Source organism: Phacochoerus africanus, chromosome 2 (genome assembly GCF_016906955.1).
Source record: "Phacochoerus africanus isolate WHEZ1 chromosome 2, ROS_Pafr_v1, whole genome shotgun sequence".
Classification (NCBI taxonomy): domain Eukaryota; kingdom Metazoa; phylum Chordata; class Mammalia; order Artiodactyla; family Suidae; genus Phacochoerus; species Phacochoerus africanus.
This window is the reverse complement of record NC_062545.1, coordinates 18,971,383-18,995,894: the sequence shown is the minus strand read 5'-3', so window position 1 is coordinate 18,995,894 and position 24,512 is coordinate 18,971,383. Positions and strand designations below refer to the sequence as shown.

Here is a 24,512-nt window from a genome sequence, read left to right as displayed (position 1 = left end):
AGACAGTGGAGAGATGCCTTTTAAAGCTCCAGGTCTAGTCCTTACAGCTCCACAGATAAAGGCAGAGAAGTAAGAGGAGAAGCAGGGCAGGAAAGAACCCAGGGTTCACACCAAGCCTTGTGATTGTCCCCAAGTCACCTCTGAGGACCTCAACAACCTAAGGACATAAGGACCAAGGTCACAATTTAAAAGGTGACCTCTGGTGACAGTAACTTCCCAAAAAGGAAGTTATGTTATTCTTTATGTTCATTTCCCAACTATTCAATGAGCTCTTCTCATGCCCCAGTCACTGGTTGGCTTGGGAGAATAAGGTATTACACAGCAGGGTACATGTTCGGGGATCTGCAATCTACGGGAGAGATGCTAAGTTTCAAACAGAAATAACTAGGAAATATACAATAACACCAAATTTGTCAGGGAGAACTTCCTGGAAATAATGTAAGCAACTATGAACCAGCATAGGGTTAGATTAAAGAAATCGTGACATTTCTAAAATGATGGCAGGTTGAGCTAGAGGAGAGGAAGATCACTTCCAACTGGTGCTGCTCGTCCATTACCTCCAACAGCCAGTCTCCAGTTGGAAAGGCACAGGCTCTTGAGATGGTTAGTGCAGGCAGTGGGGATGCTTGAGGCACAGAAAGTCACCCAGGTTGGCTGGAGCAAAGCGTCTTCATGTGAATGTACTGGCATGTAAAACATTGGAGGTGACAGAGCAGCAGAATGAGAGGGACAGATTAAAGAGTTCAAGCTATATGTGATGGAGAAACACAGTTGGTTTTAAATATCAAAATTATGGTTTCCAAGGTATAATTTGATAACTGTCTGCATGGAATCCATGCTGAAATAAGAATGAGAGTAGCAGGAAATACTGATGATAATGGTAGATGCGGGGGGCAGGGGCGACGCCTGCTTCTAGGAACTCTCCACAAGGAATACTTCTAAAGAGGGGTGAGGAGGTGCCAAGCAGATCTGTAGGGCAATTGTGGTCAAAGACTGTACAAGCCAAGTTACTGCCCTCTCGAGGTGCCGTGGTGATGATATCTGGGTGATGATGCCACTGTGTCTGAAAAGAGAAGGAAAAGGAAAGGGTAAAAGAAATTCAGTGGTAAATTTCTGAAGTCCTGGCTTGTTTATTTTTTCATTTTCTGCCAGGCCTGGCACAGTGTGTGTTTAATAAATGTGATGTGTACTTTGAGTTCAAATGGAAACCTGTGTGGCAGCTTGGCATAAAACCCTTTGACTCAGAACCAAAGAAAGACTCAGAGGGAAGAGGCCCTGTCAGTCATCCCCAGGACCTGAGGCAACACAGCACAGATTAGGGCATTATATAAATGTCTGTTGCATATATTTTTTAATATAAAAATCTCAGCTAAACCACCCTGCCTAATAAGGCTAGGAATACACGTTGGTCTTGGTGGGGTCTGTCACTAGTTCTCCCTTTGAAAGAATCTGAAAATTTGATTAATAATTTGTTAAAATATGACTTGGGTTAATAATCATTTCTGACAATGAAACTTTTTAATCAACCAATTTTTTTTTTTCTTTTTTGGCCGTGCCCAAAGTTTGTGGAAGTTCCCGGACCAGGGATCGAACCTGTGCCACAGCAACGACCTGAACCACTGCAGTGACAACACTGCATCCTTAACCCACTGCACCACAAGAGAACTCCTCAACCAATTTAGGAGAAGTGGTTCCTTCTCAGTTTACTCTGTGGCATTATTAGAGGAGCAGAGGATGATAAGGATTTAAATTTACAAACTTATGGGAATTCCTATTTCACTGCTACCTAAAAATAAAGTTGAAATTATACTCGATTTGAAACTCATGGCATTGTTGCTAGTGCTTCTAGATGAATAAAGAAATATTGCTTCACTCTAAAGTGGTTATTTAAAAATATTTTAGTTGGCTTTACTATTCCTTTGACATTTCTAGGTCACAGATTATTGAAATTAAGGGATTAAATAATCTAAATTGATTAGACAACTTAATGTGAGATAAAATGACTAAAACTTATATCCAAGACATTTAAAAATATACCTTTGATATGATTTTTATGTTTTGATATAATTTGTATAGTTGAAGCATTAGAAAGAAATATTTCTAATATTTCTCACTTTTACCCTTGACAAAGAACACATGCTTATGTTGTCAGAAGAAGATTCAACTAAGTGCTTTGAAATTGTATTAGCTTTGTATTAGCTTCCTTCCTAGAGTACATCCCGGCTAATTAATTCCAGGGACTAAGGCTTATATATGTATACTTTTTTGTGGGTGCCAAAATGAATACCATTTTGGGGTCAAAATATCTTGAGATTATTTTTATTCCATCCTTCTGATCTGATGAGTGTCAGAATTGCATGTATTACTTTAGTTAAAGTTCTCAAAAGGTCGATGTGCCCTTTCCTCACCTCTCAATCTTCCATTCAGGGAAGAAGTATGTCTGGTTTATTTGTAAATTAATTAAAAAGGCCACTACAGGTCATCAAAACTTGTGAATACACAGGCAAAAGGAGAGGAAACAGGAAGAGCTGTGGTTTGTTTTGCCTACTTTTGCCACAGGTACAAGCCAGAAACACAGTGAGAGTTTAACCAGGTGAGGTCATGGGGAAAGGTGAAAGCTGTACTGTGCAAACTGCTGACGAGGCTCCTTCCATGTGCTATTGAGGGACAGAGCCTCAAGTTCGCTCCACCTTGGGTCAAAGTGTAGAAGGAATTTGGGATTTGTTTGCACCATAGAGAAAGAATAAGATTAGGAGGAAAATAGTTGGAGTTGTGTAAAAGAAAAAAAAATGTTAATTGAAGCCTGTGCAGGTACCAGCCTGCGGGTCCTATGGGCCTGTCATTTCTTAAGTGGATTAAGGACATTATCTCACTTATTTGCATATCGTGTTTTGTCCTTGCTCTTTATAAATATCAGCTTTGCTGCTGGATGGTGTCAGATCCCAGACGGCAGAAGCTTAAATCCTAGCCCCCTGTGTACACTGGGATGGATCAGAGCAGCAGAAGCAGCCCCCTCCTGTTTGGTTCTCTCTTTGTCCCTCCCTGTCTCTCAAGAGGGTTCAGAGGAACTGTGTCACTCCAGCTAAATCTACCCTCTTATCCTTCCTGGAGTTCTTTCCCTCAGACAGGCCTTTACTTTGTTTTCTCCACCCCACCCCCCACTTTAAATTATTAGTCTCCTATGGTCTTACTTCACTTCTCTGCCGTATATCTTTTGTTCATCTAAAACAATCATTCCTAGGAGTTCCTATCTGGCTCAGCTGAAACAAATATGACTGGAATCCATGAGAATGCAGGTTCAATCCCTGGCCTTGCTCAGTGGGTTAAGGATCCGGTGTTGCCCTGAGCTATAGTGTAGTTCACAGACGAGTCTCAGATTGTGGGTTGCTGTGGTGTAGGCCAGCGGCTACAGCTCTGATTGGACCTCTAGCTTGGGAATCTCCACATGCCTTTGCTTAAGATGGAATTGCACTCAAGGTGGCAAATCCACTTGGGTGTACTTGCGGACTCCAAGTTAAATATGTTCAAAAGGAAGGGCATCATTTTCTCTCCCAATATGGGGATCTCCCAAGTTCTTTTTAGAGAATCATACATCTTCCCTGACACCTCGAGTTTCAAGAGCAGTTGACTTTTCACCCTCTGCCCATTATGTTCAGTTGGTTTCCGTATTCTTTCGGTTTTCCCTTCAAATTGCTTCTCTACTCTGCCTGAGCCTTCGTTTTGTTCCCTGACATCCTCTGGTTTGGGCTTTTATTAACTCCAGGTAGAACCACTGGGGAAGCATTCTAATTCCCTTGCCTTCAGTCAAAGACTTTTCTTACCCAATTTATTCCAATTTATTTTATGTGTAATACTATTAGCAATCCTAACACACCATTCCACTGGTGGGATGTTCATGCTTTGAGAGGCTAGAGAGAGAGAGAGAGAAGGAAAAAGAGAGTTGAGGGAGTTGTCAGGGGGCCCCAAGCAGCTTCTGCTCCCTCCTGGTATGAAACCAAATAACTACAGTATTTAGACTCTTCCATTTTTCCACCCCTGTACCTCTTTCCATCCTCTTTTCTCTGTTTAGAGTTGCTTTTGCCCAACCCTCAATTCCATCTATTTTATATACATATATATGTATTTAAAAGCCTTATTGAAGTATAGTTGAGTCACAAGGTTGTGATGATTTCTGCTGTAGAACAAAGTGGTTCACTATATCCATCTATATTTTAAGACTTGCTTTTCCATAGAGCCATCATTTGATTTTCTAAGTTGAGAGCAATTTCCCCCCCTTCTGTGCTGATGAAGCAGTCTGTAACACTGTTTTAACCTTTTCATGGTTGCCTTTGCATTTTTGTTATTGTGTGTATTTATTCCCATTAATTTTGTTGAGAATGTAAATTGAGTCACTGATTTTTATTTTTTTTAGGAAAGAATATCCTTCCTTTTTTCTTTCTAGTTTTGTTGAGATGTAATTGACATACAGCGCTGTATAATTTTAAGGTGTTCAGCATAAAGATTTGACTTACGTCATGAAATGATTATCACAGTAAGCTTAGTGAACATCTGTCATCTCATGTATATACAACATTAAAGAATTAGAAAAAACATTTCTTTCCTGTGATGAGAACGCTCAGCATTTTACTCTCTTAATTTTCATATATAATGTACAGCAGTGTTAATCACATTTATCAGGTGGTATTTTACCTCCCTAGTGCTTATTTATCTTATAAGTGGAATTTTTTACCTTTTGCCTTCATCCAATTCCACCTCCCACCTCCCACCTCCCACCCCCTACCCCCAGACCCCTGCCTGTGGTAACAACAAATTTGATCTCTTTTTCTAGGATTTTGGTTTGTTGGTTTTGAAGTGCAATTGACCTCCCATACCATGATAGTTCCTAGTACACAAAATAGAGATTTGATATTTCTATGAATTTCAAAATGATCACCATGGTACCATTTGTCACCAAAGGTATTACATAATTATTAACTCTATCCCCCACACTGTACATTTCATATCTGTGACTCATTTATTTTGTAATTGAAAGTTTGTGCCTACTAATCTCCCTTATCTATTGATTTAGATATTCGCACAAGCACAATATATTGAAAAAATAGATGTGTTGAAGTTGTAAAGTTAAATGCCCAATTAAATAATTTTAATCAAACTAAGAGAATAAAGTTTGACATAAAAATCTGGCCTTAGCTATTTTTAATTTTTAAATTTTTTAGAAATTGTAATTTATTTCCTCACATATTAACATTTCTGAAAAATATGACTCAGAATGCCCCTAACCCAAATTAAGTCAACTGTGTACTCTATTCATATTCTGATTCCTTCAGGGTTTTAGCTGATGCTACTTAATAAGGCATGCTGATTTCACATTGCATAAATAAACTCCCTCCCACTATGAGTAAAATCATGTCTTTACCCTGAACAGCATGCTCAAGAAAATAATGGCAAAATTCTAGACCTTCACTTTGTTGACGTTTTAACATTCCTACAGTGAAAGTAATCTAATTAAAGCATATAGAGGAGTGTGTATGAGTTCATGTGTAAACAAGATTCTGCTGCCTTTTAAAATTTTTTTCTTAGAAGTCTCTAGTGATTTTGTGCCAGCTAAAGTTTTCTCTGGTTTTCAACTCATATAAAGTTTTCACTGTATTATATAATCTTGTTAATTGACCTAAGGATTTTTAAAAAATCATTTTGTCATCTTTGCCAGGTATGTGATTAATAAGTGCTTTTAAGATTTAAAAAGTTGGAGTTTTGACCGTGGCACAATGGATGGCAGTGTCTCAGCCAAGACACAGGTTCAATCCCTGGCCCAGCACAGTAAATGAAAGAATCTGGTGTTGCTGAAGCTACAGTTTAGGTCACTGCTGTGCCTCAGGTCTGATCCCTGGCCCAGGAACTCCAAATGTTGCAGGGTGGCCAAAAAAGAAAAAAAAATTTAAAGTTATTAGTGTTTTATTAATAACCAGACTGTAAAATATTTATTAATGCAAATATGAACTACTTGTTATTGCATATAAAGACAATTTTGACTTTTTTCCTAAGTCCAAATTGTGTAGAATTTAATTTACCAGGAATAGGTTTACATGAAAGACAGAATATGTAGACAAAATACATTTAGTTGAATATGACTTGATAATCAAATATACCATAGAACCTAGATTTAATTTAACTATTATGACTCCAGGAACAGATAATACTGCTATCGCAAGGTGATGTTTGGCGTTTCCTAAATTGGTCTTTTAAAATCCCCGGGTTTTCTTTTTCTTTCTTTTTAAAAATCAGGTTTATTGATGTTAATCTGAAATACAGTAATTTGCACATATTGAAAGAATAAATTTTGATAAGTTTTGATGTACATCTATATACACTTTGAAAGCACCAACACCATCAAGATAATGAGCAGATCTACCATTCAGCAAAGTTTCCCAGATCCCCCCTGATCACCTTCTTCTCTCCCTGCCTGGCCCTCGTCCCCAGGCAATCACTGTTCTGTTTTCTGTCACTGTAGTTTAGTTTTCATTTTCTAGAGTTTTATGTAAATGGAATCATACACTTCCTTTCGAATGGCTTTTATATGGCTTCTTTCACTCATCATAATTATTTTGATATTCATCCACATAATTATCAACAGCTAATGTAGAAATTAGCATTATTTCTTCCTTACATATTTAGTAGAGTTTACCAGTGAAGCCATCTGTGCCTGGAGTTTTCTTTCTAGGAAGGTTTTTAATGTTAAATTCACTTTATTATTAGAGACATACAAGATAGTCAATATCTCCAATCAAATCTATCTCTTCTTTACCAAGTGTTCTTAGTTTGTATTCTTCAGGGAACTGATCAGTTTCATCTAATTTATCAAATATATGGACAAAGAATTGTTTATACTATATCGTTACTATCTTTTTAATGTTTCTAGGATCAGTAATGATGGCTCTTCTTCCATTTCTGATTGTTGGTTTGTATCTTCTTTCTTATATCCCTGATCTGACTAGGGTTTGATCAAGCAAAGAACTGGCTTTTTGATTTATTGGTATTTTTCCTATAATTTTTCTGTTTTCTATTTCCATTAATCTGCTCTAATTTTTATTAGTTTACTTTAGGTTTATCTTGCTTTCTTTTTCCTAGTGTCTTAAGGTAGAAACTGAATACATTGTCCTGAGACCTTGACTCTTTTCTAATGTAAGGATTTTGTGCTATAAATATTGCTTTAGTGACATCCTGTACATTTTAATGTGTTGTACTTTCATTTTTATTCAATTCAGAAACTTTTTTTTTCTTTTTTTCTTTTTATGGCTGCACCTGTGGCATATGGAAGGTCCCCGGCTAGGGGGCAAATCGGCAGCCACTGCAACACTGGATCTGAGCTGCATCTGTGACCTACATACACCATAGCTTGTGGTAATGCCGGATCCTTAACCCACTGAGTGAGGCCAGGAATCCAACCCACCCTCACAGAGACAAGTCACATTCTTAACCTGCTGAGCTAAAATAGGAATTACCAGATACTTTTTTTTTTTTTTGGTCTTTTTGCCATTTCTTGGGCTGCTCCTGCGGCATATGGAGGTTCCCAGGCTAGGGGTCGAATTGGAGCTGTAGCCACTGGCCTACGCCAGAGCCTCAGCAACGTGGGATCGGAGCCACGTCTGCAAACTACACCATAGCTCACAGCAATGCCGGATCCTTAACCCACTGAGCAAGGCCAGGGATCCAACCCGCAACCTCGTGGTTCCTAGTCAGATTCGCTAACCACTGAGCCACGATGGGAACTCCAACTACCAGATACTTTTACAACTGCCTTTTGAACACATTGGTTAATCATAAATATTTTATTTACATTCCACATACACATATCTTCAAATTTTCCAGGTTTTTTTGGTTAGTGATTTCTAGTATAATTCCATGGGCCAAAGAATATACTTTGTATGACTTGAGTTCATTAAGATTTATTGAGAATTATTTGATATCTCAGATTATGGTCTATCTTAATGAATAAAAATTGTGTTCTTGAAAAGAATGTGTGTCTGTTGTGACATTCTACAAATGTCAGTTAGGCTAATATTGATAGAGAGTGTTCTATAGTCTATGTATTCCACAGCCTTACTGATTTTTGGTCAGCTTGTTCTATCAGATATTCTGAATGATATTTCTATCTTCCACTGTATTTATGAATTAACCCTATTGATATTTTATAGGTCTATCTGTTTTTGATTCATGTATTAATAAAAGTTTAGGATTATTATGTCATCTCAAGGAATTTTCTTTTTTAATCTTATGAAATTAAACTTTTTAATCACTGATAATATTGTGAAATCTACTTTTTAAAATACTTGTTTTTATTAATGTTAACATGGTATATATTTTTCTACACTCTTATTATTTGTATCTTTATGTATATAAGGGATTTACCATAAATAGCATATACTTGGATCTTGCTTTTTATCCCATCTTACAATCTGTCCTTTTTAATTTGGGTATTTAGACTATTTAGTTTTAATGTGATTAGTAATATTGCTAAGTTTAAATCTATTATCTTGCTATTTGTTTTCTCTTTGTTCTATCCTTTTTATTTCTTTTTTTCTTCTTCTGCAATCTTTTGGATAATTTTTAAATTTCTATTTATCTCCTTTGTTTAGCTATATCATATTGCTTTTTTTCTTTCAGTGGGCACTATAAACTCTTCACATTTATAGCACACACCTTTAACTTATCATTCTCTACCTGCTTTTGATATTATACCAGTCAAGTCATATCTAATACAAAAAACATTGTGGTAATATACATATTCACTTCCCAACTTTACGCCTTTTTTTCATACATTTCACTTTTATAATGTCATAAACCATACTCCATTACTTGTTTGTGTAAGTAGTTAATTTCATTACAAAGATACTTAAATTGTAGAATAACCTGAATATTGAACCATGTAGTAACTATTTTGATTTTCTTTTTTCTTTGTGTAGATCCATATTTCCATCTGGTATTGTATTTTCTTCTGCCTAAAGGCCTTATTTTATTTTTTATCGTGGTGAATTTTTTCTGCTGATGAATGCTTTTAGGTTTTTTTATGTTAGAAAAAAAGTATTTATATCACTTTAAAAGAATATTCTAACTAGATGTAGAATTCTAGCTTAAGAGATTTTTTTGTTTCTTTTAGTTTTTTAAAGCTGTTGCCCGTTTACTTACACTGTTTTTAATGAGAAATTTGCTGGTTTCCTTTTTTTGTTCCTCTGCATGTATTATATCTTTTTTCCTTTAGCTCTCAAGATCTTTTCTTTTTATTACCACTACTTTTGAGTCATTTGCTTATGTTGTACCTTGGGATTATTTTCTTTATGTTCCTTGAGTTTAGGGTTAATAAAAATTCTTGAATTTGTGGATTTATAATTTGTATTGAAATTTTTAAAATTTTGATCGTAACTTCTTCAAATATTTTTTCATGTCTCCAATCCTTATTTTGATGAGACCAATAACACTTAGATTGTTTGAAGTTTTTTAGAGTTCACTGACGCCCTGTTCATTTTCAGTTTTTTTGTGTTTATATTCCATTTTGGGTCATTTCTATTGCTATCTCTTCAAGTTCATTAATATTCCTCAATAGCTAATCTCCTACTAAAACCCTTCTTAAGTATTTTTTCTCAGAAATTTTAGTCTTCATTTCAGGTATTTCAATCATTTATTAAAAATCTCATGTACCTGAGATTTATAAGACCAGAGAAAAAAGCACACAAAAGAATTGGAAGGCTTACATAGGGCCAGGACTAGTCCTATTTTTATTAGCTGCAAAATGTAAAGCTAACAGAAAAAAAAGAAATAATAAAGATTACAGCCAAAATAAACAAAATTGAGAATAGGAAAACAACAGATAAGATAAAAAAACCCAAAAAAACCAAATTTGGTTCTTTGAAAAGATCAACAAAACTGATAAATCTTTAGCTAGATGGACTGAGCAACAAAAGAAAAAGACTTAAACTACTAAAATTAAAGATGAAAATGGGGACATTATTACCAATTCTGCACAAATAAAAAGAATTATAAAGCTTCAATGAACAATTGTTTGCCAACAAATTAGGCAATTTGGATGCAATGGACAAATTTCTATAAACATAAAACTTAGGGAGTTCCTGTCATGGAGCAGTGGTTAAGGAATCTGACTAGGAACCATGAGGTTTCGGGTTCTATCCCTGCCCTTGCTCAGTGGGTTAACGATCCAGCGTTGCCGTGAGCTGTGGTGTAGGTCGCAGATGCGGCTTGGATCCTGCGTTGCTGTGGCTGTGGTGTAGGCTGGCAGCTTCAGCTCCGATTAGACCCCTACCCTGGGAACTTCCATATGCCATGGAAGCGGCCCAAGAAATGGCAAAAAAGACAAAAAAAAAAAACAACTTAGCAGACTAAATCATGAAGATACAGAAAATCCTATAACTAGTAAGGAAATTGAATCAGTAACTAAATATTTCTCAACAACAGAAAAATCTCTGGATGTGATGGCCACACTGGTGAATTCTACCGAACATTTAAGTAGGAACTAATACCAATACTTCTCAAACAAAAAATTGAAAAGGAAGGAATGCTTTCTAACTCAATCTGAGGCCAGCATTACCCTGATACCAAAGCCAGACAAAGACAGTACAAGAAAAGAAAACAGAAAACTACAGATCAATATCACTTTAAAACATTGATGTAAAAGTCATCAATGAAATAGTACCAAGCAGATTCATCAACATAGTAAAAATATTATACACCATGGCCAAGCAGAATTTATTCCTGGAATGCAAGGATGGCTCAACATATACAAATCAATAAATGTAATACATGATATAAACAGAATGAAGGAAAAAACATTTGTCATCTCAATTGATGCAGAAAATTTTTTTGACAAAATTTATCATCCTTTCATGATTAAAAAAAAAACCAACAAATCAATAAACTGGGAATGGAGGGAAACTACCTTACCATAATAAAGCCATGTATGAAAAACCCACGAAAATATCATACTCAATAGTGAAAGACTGAAAGCATTTGTTATAAGATTAGGAACAAAGCAAGGATGCTTGTTTTTATTATTTCTTTTCAACATAGTACTGGGAATTCTAGCCAGAACAATCAGGTAGGAAAAAAAAACAAAAAAATGGAAGACATCCAAATTTTAACGGAATGGCATCCAATATTTTAAAGGAAGAAGTAAAAAGGTAATTGTAAATATAGAAAACTCTAAACATTTCATAAAAAACTGTTAGAACTAATAAATGAATTAATCAAAGTAGCAGGAAACAAAGTCAACAAACAGAAAATCAGTTGCATTTCTATACATGAACAATGAACAATCTGCAACGTAAATTACAAAAAAAAAATCCATTTTAAATTAGTATCAAGAAGAATAAAATATTTATGAACTATTTTAACCAAGAAGGTGAAAGACTTAACAAAATAAAAACTAAAAAACATTGCTGAAAGAAATTACAGACAATAAGTAAATGGAAATACAGCCCGTGTTCATGGATTGGAAGACTTAATGGCTTTTTAATGTTATCACTACCCAGAGTAGTCTACAGATTGAATGCAATCTTTTATCAAAATCTCAATGATTTCCTTTTTTTGCAGAAATAGAAAAGTCCACCCTAAAATTTGTATGGAATGGGTGATCCTCCCCGTACCTCCCGCCCCCACCAACAAAGATCTCAGGAGTCCTCTCTCTGCGAAGCTCTCTCTTCCTTCTGTCCTTCAGACTCTAACTGTTTTGGTCTCCCTTAGACCTTCTTCTCCATCTCCACTGCTCAAGAAATCTGCTGAGATATGCCTGGGTAAACTCTCCCTGCACTGCAGCCCCCAAACCCTCAGGACTATAAACTGAGGCAATTATAGGGTTCACCTCATTTGTTTCCTATTTTTTTCGTAATCACTGTCCTTCGTCAGTTCACAGCTGTGTCTTGAAAAGCAGTTTTACATGTTTTCCTCAGGTTTTCATATGTCTTAGGTGGGAGAGTAAATCCAGTTGTGGTTACTTCAACTGAAATGGACATGATATGTCTCAGGTTTATTACTTAAGTTCTGTATTTTATTTCTATTCAGATGAGATGTTTTAAAGCAGTATTTATAGATACCTATCCACAAATAATATATTGCAAGTGTGGATAGAATTCCTTCCTTAAAAATCAATTCCAAATTGGATATAATTGCCAGTATACATTCTTTAAAATTGGTTTTTCATATAGTAGAGACCTCATGATACAAAAATCTTAATTAAATGAATGCAACTTCCAGATTTTGTGAGGATTACCTGAAATAAAATTTTCATAATTATTATTTTGTGCTCACTTATGAGTTGTATTGCAACTTCAGTGTTCTTCAAGCTTCCTCTTTTAAACCAGTGTAGGTGAATGTTAAATAGTATGTGTCTAATAATAAAATGTTTGTCTTGGTATAATGGCCAAAGTCAACAATAACTACAAAATAAGATTCAAGCCCCTCCACAAGATCCTTAGTGGGAGCTGCCCGCCTGCATTGCGTTTCTTTCCAGCCTAATTACTCCCCACCTTATACTACATGCTCCCCCAGTACTGAAGAGTTCACAGTCCTCTGCATTCATTTATTGTTTCTTGCCTCTGCATGTCTCATATGATGTTCTCCTTTCTTAGGGATGTTCTTTCTCCTTTTTCAAATGGAAAATTTGTAGTTATCCTTCAAGACAGCTCAGATGCTATTATTGTTGCAAGTTTCTCCTAATTGCCTCATGTTGGGCACAATGCCCCCTCTTTACCACCTGTGAATCCTTCCATCTTTGCGCACACCACAGTATATTGAAATTTTCTGTTTACCTGTTTGCATTCCAAAATAAAACTTAAGAGCATAGATATATATTTACATGTCTGAAACCCCATCATCTAGCACAGTGCTTGTCACAGAGCAGGTGTTCAATAAATGTGAGTTAAAAATAAGTGAACTGTCAGTTGATCGAGATTCCTTTCTCATCTGAAATAATATCTTTCTAAACTGTTTTATTCTCCAGACACATTGTTTGATTTGATCCTAATTTAAAAAAATTCTACATTCCCAATTTCCCTTCTACCCGAAGCACTAAGAGTTGTTCCTTAATGTCAGGTTCAATCTTTCTGTTCTCTCTCAGGTTGGAAGCTTTATATTTTATTTCTTGGAATATCCTTGCAATGGACTGAATGCCTGTGTACCCCAAAATTCATACGTTTAAACCCAAATCCCAATGTGATGGTATTTGGAGGTGGGGTTTTGGGAAGAATTGAGGTCATGAGTATGAAGGCCTCAGGAATGGGATTAGTGCTGTTATATAGGAGTTCCCGTTATGGCTCAGTGGTTAACGAATCCGACTAGGAACCATGAGGTTGCTGGTTCAATCCCTGGCCTTGCTCAGTGGGTGAAGGTCCGGCATTGCCCTGAGCTGTGGTGTAGGTCGCAGACGTGACTCTGATCCCAAGTTGCTGTGGCTGTGGTGTAGGCCAGCGGCTACAGCCCCAATTTGACCCCTAGCCTGGGAACCTCCATATGTCGTGGGAGCGGCCCAAGAAAGGGCAAAAAAGTGCTGTTGTACAAAGAAGCCAGAACTCTATCTAGCTCTCTTTCTGTCATGTGAGGACACAATGAGAAGTTGGCTACCTGCAACCCAGAAGAGAGCTCTCATCCAAACCCGACCATACTGGCACCCTGATGTCTGACTTCTAGCCTCCAGAGGTGTGAAAAATAAACTTCTGTTGTTTATGAACCACCCATTCTATGGCATTATGTTACAGCAACCCAAACTGATTAAGTTCACCCTTAATTGTTTTAAAATACACTCATCTTTAAATATTTCCCTACAATGCCTACAATTAGCATTATCACTAAAGAAAAAAACAGGCACACTTGTATCTATCAGAATTCACTCCCTTTCTTGTCTTTTTTATTTTGGATAGCTTTTAAAAGCACACATTTATTGTTTTCATTATTTGTTTATAGGAAATATATTTTAGAATTTTACCAAAATATTATATTGACTCATTTGTCTACCACTGCAACTTGCATCCCACATTTTAATTCTGGGTTCATTTCTCTTTTCCTGAGATAAATCCTTTAGTAATTTCTTTTCTTTTGCAGGTATGGGGGGACAGAGTCAGTTATGGTAACCCCACGTTTTAAAAATATTTTTATTTAATTAAAACTAAATGCTTCTATCTCACTTTTGAATAAGAGTTTAGTTGGGTCTTAATTCCAAGATTGGCAGTTATTTTACCTCAGCTTTGAAGACATCGCTTCATTGCTTCATAGTGTCTATTATTTGCTGTCAATTTTATTAGGTTTTTCTTTTCTTCTTTTTTCATTTTAGGGCTGTACCCATGGCCTATGGAAGTTCCCAGGCTAGGGGTTAAATTGGAGCTATAGCTGCTGGCCTACACCACAGCCACAGCAACACGGGATCCAAGCTGCATCTGCAACATACACCACAGCTCACGGCAATGCTGAATCTCCAACCCACTTGGCCAGGGATCGAACCTGCATCCTCATGGATACTAGTCAGTTTTGTTTCTACTGTGCCACAAGGGGAACTCCTCCACTCAAGTCTTAACATGGGGAGGCTGGAGGCTTTTCTCCCATATGGGAAGTGCTGTCCCTGATACAACATCCATGGCGGCAGACGGCCACCCCAGTCCTGTTTTTTCCCTGTTGGCCAGCCTGTTCCCTCATGGAATCACAGGAAAGTGGCATATTGCCTTTTACAACATAAACATTAGGAGGCTAAGGTTATCCTAGCCTGAGTTCAAAGCTAGGAGTTCATGAGTACTCTAGCCACTTGGTCACTCATGAAGCCTATTTCTAGGGAAATTTACTGGGTGAATTCAGCTTCTTTTCCAAAATAGACCTTTAGGCTCCCCTCGGTGCCCAGTACCTATTTGTGGATGACACTATTCCAGCCCCTAGTCCATCACTACACATTCTTTCTGAAATTAGTCCATTGATTTTTTTTAATTGACTAATTGATATTAGTTTCAGGCATGGAACATTCTGACTTCCTTGTATATGTTGAGAATGGTCACCACAGTAAGTCTAGTTAACCTTCATCACCATAAATATTTACACATTTTTTCCTGTGATGAGGATTTTTAAGATTTATTCCCTTAGCAATTTTTAAATATATAGTAGAGTATTATTAACTAGAGTCACTATAGTCAATATGCTTTATATTGTATCTTTGTGACATTTATTTTATAACCAGACGTTTGTACATTTTGGCCATTTTCACCCATTTTGCCCATCCCTCACCCCCTGCCTCTAGCAACCACCTACTCACATATTTCAGTGGCTTTTAATCATAATTAATTCATTTTAGTAATGAAAAAATATGCATATAAAATCACTTTAATACCTTTGTATCTGTTGTTTACTTGATATATCATTTTGATGTCAGAGTATTCCGTCCAACTTGGCCTACTGTTATAAATTTGCAGCTGTTTCCTCTCTTTTCCCCAGGAGTATCTTTATATTTTGTATTTCTCCTCTTGAAATCATTCCCTTGCCTGGCTTTCTGGAATTTTTCTTCCCTCTAAACACTGGTTTCTCTTGAAATATCATTTGGCATTTGGAATATACAGGTTTTATATTGTACACATCCCCCACTGACTTTAATTAATTTTTTAAATAATATATTTCCACAGATAGGTTTTGTTTACACATTGTGAGCCCCTCCTAAAAAGGTCACTGGTACTCCATTTATCTAAATAGCATATTTAGACCAACTACATGGAAGAGAGTATTCTTGGGTCTGTTGCTGTATGAGTAGAATAACTCTGTGTATACCCCTGATTTTCTCAGGGGCAGGTTTGATTTCTTAGCATGTTTGAATTTTCTAAAATTTGTCAAACTTTACTTCCTAGTATTATTGGTTTCTAAATCTTCAAAAGCCCTGGGTTACTTTTGTGTTTAAAGATTATCTTGTCCTCGGAATTGATGAAACAAGGAATAATGTGCTTTGAATATTTTAAAGGATCCCAGCTATGCCAGAACAGTGGGTACGTTCTGGCAATAAGATTCAAGGGCATACTGTGCTGAGAGTTTCAAAAGCAGCAATTGTTGATGATCATTTGAAGTTGATGGCGTATTTGACATTGGGCTGTATTTGACCATTGCTTGTATTGTGTTTGCAGCACAATAGGTGGGCTACTGAGCTGGTATAAGATAGCTCTCATGAGACTCTTTTTAAATGATCTTCAGTAAAGGGGGAAACAAATTTGACGCGTTGCAAGAAAAGTAGGCCAATTAGTGATAAAGCTTAACAGCGTAAGGGAGGGAACCAGTATATATTGACTTACACTTGACAGAATGAAGAGGAAAGCAAACTGTAATCTCAACAGAACCCTTATTTTTTAAGAAATTAAATCTTCCTTTTACGAAACAAGCTTTTAAGATTTTGAGCTTCCTAAATGATGTAATTTTATCATAGTTTTGAGGAATACAAAATCAACAATTCCTTTTTGTCTTTGAGGTTGTACCCAAACCCAGTAAGTCAGAATCGGAGGTACTGAGAGAGTCAGTTTCCTCAGTCCCTGTCTCATGGTAGCAAAGCATTAAAGTGAAAGCAGATTTTCAGAGAGGGAAAAAGAGAACTCACATGTGCACAGGTTAAAAGAAAGTCCAACTCATTTTACATTTGTCCTTATACCGCCCCCCCCAAGATGGACCTGCGTGAAGACCCAATTTCTCCTGGTCCAGCCCCCTACACTGTAAGGGCTGAGTGTTGTTTTATCTCTGATGGGACAGATTTGATTTGATTGGTTTAGGGGAGGATACCTTATTTGCCTGGGGAACAGGTTATATAGAGGCAAGGTGAGGAATGGGCCACATTTCTGTCTCACCAGGCCGTTCAAGGTGGGGGAGGGGGCATTTCAAGGAGACATGGCCAGAGGCTTTTGGGTTTAATCTCCTTGAAGGGGACTTGAAGCCTATAACAGTACTGTAATATACTATTTTGTGCTTTGATTTTTAAATTAATATTGTGAAAAATTGCCCCCTTTTCCTGAAAACTATTCTAGTCATCCTTCTCATATGTTCTTAACATGCTACTGCGAACCACTCCTTTACGATGTATAAATTATCAGACTCTTTTCCCCAAGATGGTGGATTACAATTTGAAAAAAATAACGTAATACCTACAAAAATCTACATAAACAAATGAAAATGTTCGGGATCCAGAAAGGAGAGGGAACTGAAAGAATGGCAGGCTCTAAGCTGCAGCTGCTGCATTGCCAGGGAAGGCTTATCAGTTTATAAAAGTGGCGTCTTTTGTTTTAACACATATAAGGCAAGATCTTGAGCCCAAATGAGGGGAGTGTTCCCACCTTAGATAAAGGCATGGTTTTCCCAAAGTTTAATTCTCTGTACCAAGGTGAATGAGGAGTCCCTATTGGGGCTTAATGGTAATGAACCTGACGAAAAGCCAATGTGATTCCCTTTGTTTAGAGCCCCTTTCTTATCTTTGCCCCTCCTGTTACCTCTCCGAAATCACCTCTTTTTAACCCCTCCTTCAGCCACACGGATCTCCTTATTATTCTTCAAATAAGGGAGGAAGCTCTTTGCATCTGCAGTACTCTTCCTTGTGGTTTGTACTTGCTTTTTCTTACTTCTGGAACATTCTTTCCACAGGTATCCATATAGCTTGATCCTTTGATTTCTTTCGCTATTTACTTAAATACTACCCTATTATAGACACTTTCCATGACTACTGTATTAAAAATTGTGCAACTTAACTTTTCAATTGCTCTTTCCTATTTTATATTTTCCCCTTGGCGTTTTTTGCTTTATAATATACTATTTATTTTACTCAATTTATGCTGTTTGTTTTGTATCTCCAGTGCTAGAATATGAACTCAATAAGGGTAGAAATTTTAGTCTGGTTTGTTTGTTGCTTATCCCAGGGCCTACAGCAGGGTTCTAGACTCATAAGTAGCTAAAACTTGAATAATTAAGAAGATGCCTTTTTTAGGAGTTCCCATCATGGCTCAGTGGTTAACGAATCTGACTAGGAACCATGAGGTTGCGGGATTGATCCCTGGCCTTGCTCAGTGGGTTAAGGATCTGTTGTTGCAATGAGCTGTGGTGTAGGTCAGAGATGCAACATGGATCTGGCGTTGCTGTGGCTCTGGTGTAGGGCGGTGGCTACAGCTCCAATTAGTTCCTAGCCTGGGAACCTCCACATGGCATGGGCGCAGCCCTAGAAAAGACAGAAAGACAAAAAAAAAAAAAAAAAAGACGATGCCTTTTATGACTTTACAATTCATAAAAATGTAGAAAATGCAAAATTTTAGAGGTTTAGTGACATGAGAGTTTCAATAGACTAATGGTGAGAGTAAAAAATAAGTCCAACTTTTCTGTAGAAAATTAGTCAGAATATACCACAAACTTTAAATATGCATATATTTTGGTTTGGTGAGCCTCTTTATTAAAATCTATCCTAAGGAAATAATTAATAACATATGCAAAGATTCGGCAGCAAGGATAGCCATCACAGACTTGTTCATAATAGTGACAAATTTTAAAAATCAAAACTCTCAAATTTCCAATGTAGAACCTTACTTAAATAAAAGTATATCATTCAATGGAATATTATTCAATCACTAAATGAGTATGTAGATAAATACTTATTGGCATGGGAACTATTAACATTGTACAGATATGTGAAAAAAAGCATTATGTAAAAACGAATATGGTGAATGATGTCATTTTTGAAGACAGATGTATAACCTATAACATTAGTCTGAGGGAATGGATACTTTCTAACAATGTGATTTCTAGAACGAGGCGAGAATGCCTTTCTTATTCATCTGGTTTGTCTTTTTAAGTTTTCTCTTAGGAGTTCCCGTCATGGCTCAGTGTTTACGGATCTGATTATTATCTGTGAGGACTCATGTTTAATCTCTGGCCTTGCTCAGTGGGTTAAAGATCTGGCATTGCTGTGTGAGCTGTGGTATAGGTCGCAAACGTGGCTCAGATCTGGTGCAGCTGTGGCTGTGCGTAGGCCGGTAGCTGCAGCTCCTGTTTGACCCCTAGCCTAGGAACCTTCATATGCCATGGGTGCAGCCCTAAAAAGACAGAAGACAGAAAAATAAATAAATAAAAATAAATTTAAAATAATTTTCTCTTAAAATGATGAGCATGTGGTGCTTTTATATTGAGAAAAATCCAAATGATATTTGCACCAATTGTCAAAAAGCTATTACCATTATACATGTACAAGATTTTCTTTAGGTGTGGATTCTATATAAATATTACCCTTTATGGCATCTTACGTGTTTATGATGAATGTCTTGCCTTAGTGAGTAGGGACTAATGCTCAAAATTTACTTATGAAATAATCTCTTTTGGCTATTTCAGTCTTTAGAACCTTTACATGTAGAAGCAGTGTATCCACAGGTATGACTGTATTGAAACATATATTTAACCTGACTCCTAACAAGATAATTAAATTTATATCATGAAATTAATCTTGTATTTTATTTCAGAGATTTGAATTAAAACCCCCTCCCCCTCTGTCTCTAGTCAGTACCCCTTTAGCAGTAATCTACAACCCAGTGAACAGAAGAAGGGGAGATTTCCAATCTGGCCAGAATGGAGCGAAGCTGACATAAATGCCGAAAAATGGGATGCAGGCAAAGGTGGGAAAGAAAAGGACAAAACAGGGAAAAGTCCTGTACTTGTAAGTAGACTTGAATGTGGCTAGATTGCATTTTGGTTTTTAACTCTATAATGGAATAAGATTTGTTGATGCCTGTGTGTGTGTTCACTCATCTCCATGGCAGCCTCTAGTCAGAAGTGAAATTGTCTGTCCACCTTGCCTCCCCCCCGGTCCTACCTGATCTTTCCGAGCCTCAGTTCTGAGCTTTGGTGGAACTCATATGAGTAAACAGGAGGAGAGAAATGACCAAGGAGTCAGAGTGAGATAAAGAGAAAATTGATCAAACAGGTTAGCTAGTGGATGTTGAACAGAACTGGGAGGGAATCAAGCATTTAGAAATGATAGTTTAGAAAATGAGAAGCCCTCTGGAACCTGTGAGCTGTTATTTGGAGATTATAGGAAAGGTAATTTTTTAAAAGACATTACTATGAGTTAATAATTGAATCCCTTTTGGAGTTCCCTTGTGGCTTAGTGGTTAAGGATCTGGTGGTGTTATTGATGTGACTAGGGTTCTCTTCCTGGCCCAGGAACTTCTGCATGCCACAGGGGTGGCCAAAAAAAAAAAAAAAAAAAGGAATTAAATTCCTTTTAATATCCTCCCTCCTGAGAAATTTGGGTTAAAAAAAAAAGTCTTGATTACTTTTCATTTACTATGGCTTTTAAACATGTGTCCCTGAAATTGGAGCTGAGAATAGGATTCCTACGTTTTCCAGTTATATTGTTTTACATTCTTTTGCCTACCTAACATGTGTGTTTGTAAAGATTTCTTTATAGAAGATATGGGTCTGGATTGCATTTTAAATATAGCCCACTTATTTGGTGCAGTAATTCATTTAACAAAAATACTTTTAGAACACAATACGATTTCGAAAACATAAACAAAATCACCAGAATGGCTAGGTTGAAGTCTGGTGTCTTTATTTGCATGGAGCACTCTGAAATGGTACTTATTAGCATTTACATTTTGTTCACAAAATGCAGAATCACAAACTGCATGACTCATAGGAGATTTGTTTACAAAAGACACTCAAATAATTATTAATAATTGCTGACTCTGTTGGTATTTGAACAATTTCAAATAACAGAGTGTGAGGGAATGCATTCTTTGTATCACACCTAAGGTGATTATGGAACTTTTAGATGCAAAGGACTTTTGAACTCTCTGCGTTCAAATGAAAACGGTCACATTCTACATATTTTTAATAGCAATTCAATACTTACTGGGATAGCGTGTGAGTTTATATCAGTAAGATAGATTATGCAAATCCTCAGTTGAGCAGTTGAGCTCAGGAAAAGATCCAGAGATAAATCATTCCAAATCGTGAAAGAACAACAAAGTAGGGAGAAGCAAAAATGCCTGAAAACTTTGGAATAGGAAGTGGGATACAAAATATAGCATTTTAAGGACCTTAGTGTGCAAGCTTGCCTTTATCAGATGTCAATGAAAAATTCTTGCAAATCTCTGGAAGGTCAAGTATCAAATTCTGGAATTTATCAATGTGATTAAAACAAGGGCAAGTCTGTTGGATGAATATTTACTAGAGAGAAACCACTGAGACGGGAGCAGGAATAAGTGTGCTGTCACTTGATGTCCAGTCCGTTTAGGGGCAACATATAGGAATATTGCTGGCCGCTGCATAAAAATGCATGATCTGGGAAGCACCACTCCTGCTATAAATGGGGGTTATTCCAAAGGAAAGTGGCACCTCAGACTATTAGCTAACACTTTATTCTGCACCACACTTTCATAAGGTAGGAGAGCACAGCCTAACTCCTGGTTGTTACAAAGTGGTGCCATCTGAGATAGAACCTTACTTCCCACCCCCAGTTCTTTTCCGCAGCCTCAGCATTCATGGCTCAGGAAGCAACAGGTCCTCCACTGGAGTGAGTGGTGGATATTTCAAGCGGGTAATTGCATTTCTATGATATGGTGGTGGCACATTAGCTCTGAGCCATGATTCACAATGTCCGTATTTTACCAGGATGAATTGCCTTAAGCATGTAACCATAGCAATTATCTTTAGGATTTTAGAGAAGGCCACTTCCTTAGATACGAGGCTAAGGATCAGGAAATCAGCCTCAGCTGAGCTGATCCTACCCTGTAAGTCCAGTCAGATCTCACTTCTTCAGCTAAGTGATGACAACGAAAGGATATGATGGGTGAACCAAATAAAGAAGTGCACAATAAAGTACTGTAATGTGGGTGTAAAGCAAGATAATGTGGAAAGATCACCACTCTCTTAATATGAGGGGCTCAAATCCTGGAGCAAAGGGAATCACAACAGGATGAGCCCCCATCATTTTTTGTTTGTTTTTTCTCCTCAAGGACTTTTTTTTTTTTTGTCTTTTTTGGGGCCTCACCTGCGGTGCATGGAGATTCCCAGGCTAGGAGTCCAATCGGAGCTGTAGCTGCTGACCTACGCCACAGCCACAGCAATGCCAGATCCTTTACCCACTGAGTGAGGCCAAGGATTGAACCCAAGACCTCATGGATACTAGTCGGGTTCGTAACCACTGAGCCACGACAGGAACTCCAAGGACATCTATTAATTCAATGTATAGAACTTAGAGATCAAGCAGAAAGTAGTATCCTGGGGCTTGCATCAGTGTCTCTGGGCCGAATAGAAAGAGGATATTGTCTGGGCTGCCAAGGCAGCCAGAACTTGAACCATAGTCTCAGAGGTAACTACAGAGAAGTGATTTGAAGCAAGGAACTATATCCAGTCTCTTGGGATAGAGCATGATGGAAGATAATGTGAGAAAAATAATGTATGTATATATGTATATATATATATATATATATATATATATATATATCCCTGGGTCACTTTGCTATGCAGCAGAAATTGGCGCAACATTTAAATAAACTATACTTCAATAAAAAATAAATTTAAAAAAAGAAAATTTTGCATACAAGTTTATTTTGAGACATTTGCCTACCTCCTAAGCAACCTTTTGCTGCTGAGCAAATGAGCAAAAAGCAGCAGTCTGGAAGCTAAATAACTGAGGCAAGATCCCATGATGCTATGACAAGAGATTGGAACTGAACATATACCAAATGAAGGGGCTTTGACAAACACTACAGCTTTTTGGTCAGTGCCTCAACACAGCTACAACATTCCATACGAGTAAAGACAAACCAAAATTACACCAAGTCCTAAGACCCAGTGTTGACTCGGTCAAGTTCATCTTGTCCTCTGCCTGCCCCCAGGGAATAAAATCTTCCTCTCTGGAGGAAGACATCATCATTTAGAGCCTCCATAAAATTTCAATATCCAGCATATATCATACAATTACAGTTTACCAGACCTGGAGAGAAATAGAACCAAGTGACTGAAAAATGAGAGGAAAAAAAAAAATACAATAATAGAAACAGATGCATAGCAGTCTCTTTTGGAATTGTCAGAGAGGGGACTTTAAAATAACTGAATTAGTATTTGCAGGGAAAAATCAATGTGAAGGAGCCCCAGAAGTCTAGTGCAGCTCCTGAGAACATCAGTCTGTTTTTTAAGGATTCATTCTTTGATAATTTTGACCAGATGTTGGGGTTGCCTTTGTCTCCCTTAAATTATTCCAGTATCTTAAAAATGACAGTAAACCACATGCTCCAGATACACATATTCATTTATTATGTTTAAAGCTCAGACATTGCCCTCAAATATAACCTATTTCTCAAGCCACACCAGCACGAGAGTAAACATATAATATTGCCCTCAAATATAATCTGTTTCTCAAGCCACACCAGCATGAGAGTAAACATATAATTATCACAAAACTATTTGCCCGTCCCTTTAACTGAGGTGAAATTTTGTTACCCTTTCCCCCCACAGAAATAATTTATTTTCCTTTAGCATTTTGTTTGTACTCCTAGAATTTTTCATGTTATTTCTTGTAAAGATCCCCCCATCCCTTACCACCTTTGAGCTATGAGAACTTTTACACAGCATCTTCTAGAAGTCTCTTTAACTTAGTAGATTGCTTGCCTCTGGATACCATTCTACCTTAGAACTCAGTAACTGACCCACAGTAGGGGCTCAGAAATGAATGATTCTTGAACCTGTATCCCAGAGAAATGGAAACTTACCTTCACACAAAACCAGGTTCACACAAAACCTAGGCACACATGTCCACAGCAGCTTTAATAGTAATAGTTCCAAACTGGAAACAGCCCAGATATCCTTCAATGGGCAGGTGGTAAACAAACAAATATCCATGTCATGAAATGTTACTCAGCCATAAACAACAAACTTTTGATACATTCAACAGCTTGATTGGATTGAATCTCCAGAGAATTAGGCAGTGAGAGATATAAAGCCAAAGCTAAAGGTTATAAACTATATATGATTCCATTCATGTAACATTATTGCAATGACAAAATTATAGAAGTTGAAACTAAACCGGTGATGGCCAATCTCTACTAGTGGTAGAGATTAAGCACAGAGTGTGGTGTTGGAGGGTGGCTGTGGCTATAAATGGCCACAAGAAGGATCCTTGTGCCGATGGAATTGTTCTACAGCCTGACTCTGTCAATATCAATATCCTGACTATGTACTTCAGTTTTGCAAGATGCTACCATAGGAGAAATTGATCAGTGAGAACATAGGGACTCTGTATTATTTCATACAATTGCTTATAAATAATAATTACCTCAAAATAACAAGTTTAAAATAATAAATGCAAGTCAGATCAAAGATGCAAATTTCATTTACGTATAATTCTTTTATGATTCTAACAGCTGGAAAGCAACTATAGGGTTTTCAATCTTCTCTGCTCAGGTAAAAAACAATATTTTCAGTGAAAAACGTGGTCATATCTGGTCCATTCAAAATTATTTTCCTGC

At 37.0% G+C, this 24,512-nt stretch overlaps 1 protein-coding gene across 1 annotated transcript in view; it reads left to right on the top strand.

Moving 5' to 3' along the window:
* ADGB (androglobin) overlaps nucleotides 1-24,512 on the top strand; it is a 160,083-nt gene that overhangs the window by 4,935 nt on the left and 130,636 nt on the right. The window contains exon 2 of the mRNA XM_047769989.1: nucleotides 19,537-19,693. Within this exon, the coding sequence (XP_047625945.1) occupies nucleotides 19,537-19,693 (157 nt within the window). The remainder of the gene's footprint in view (nucleotides 1-19,536; nucleotides 19,694-24,512) is intronic.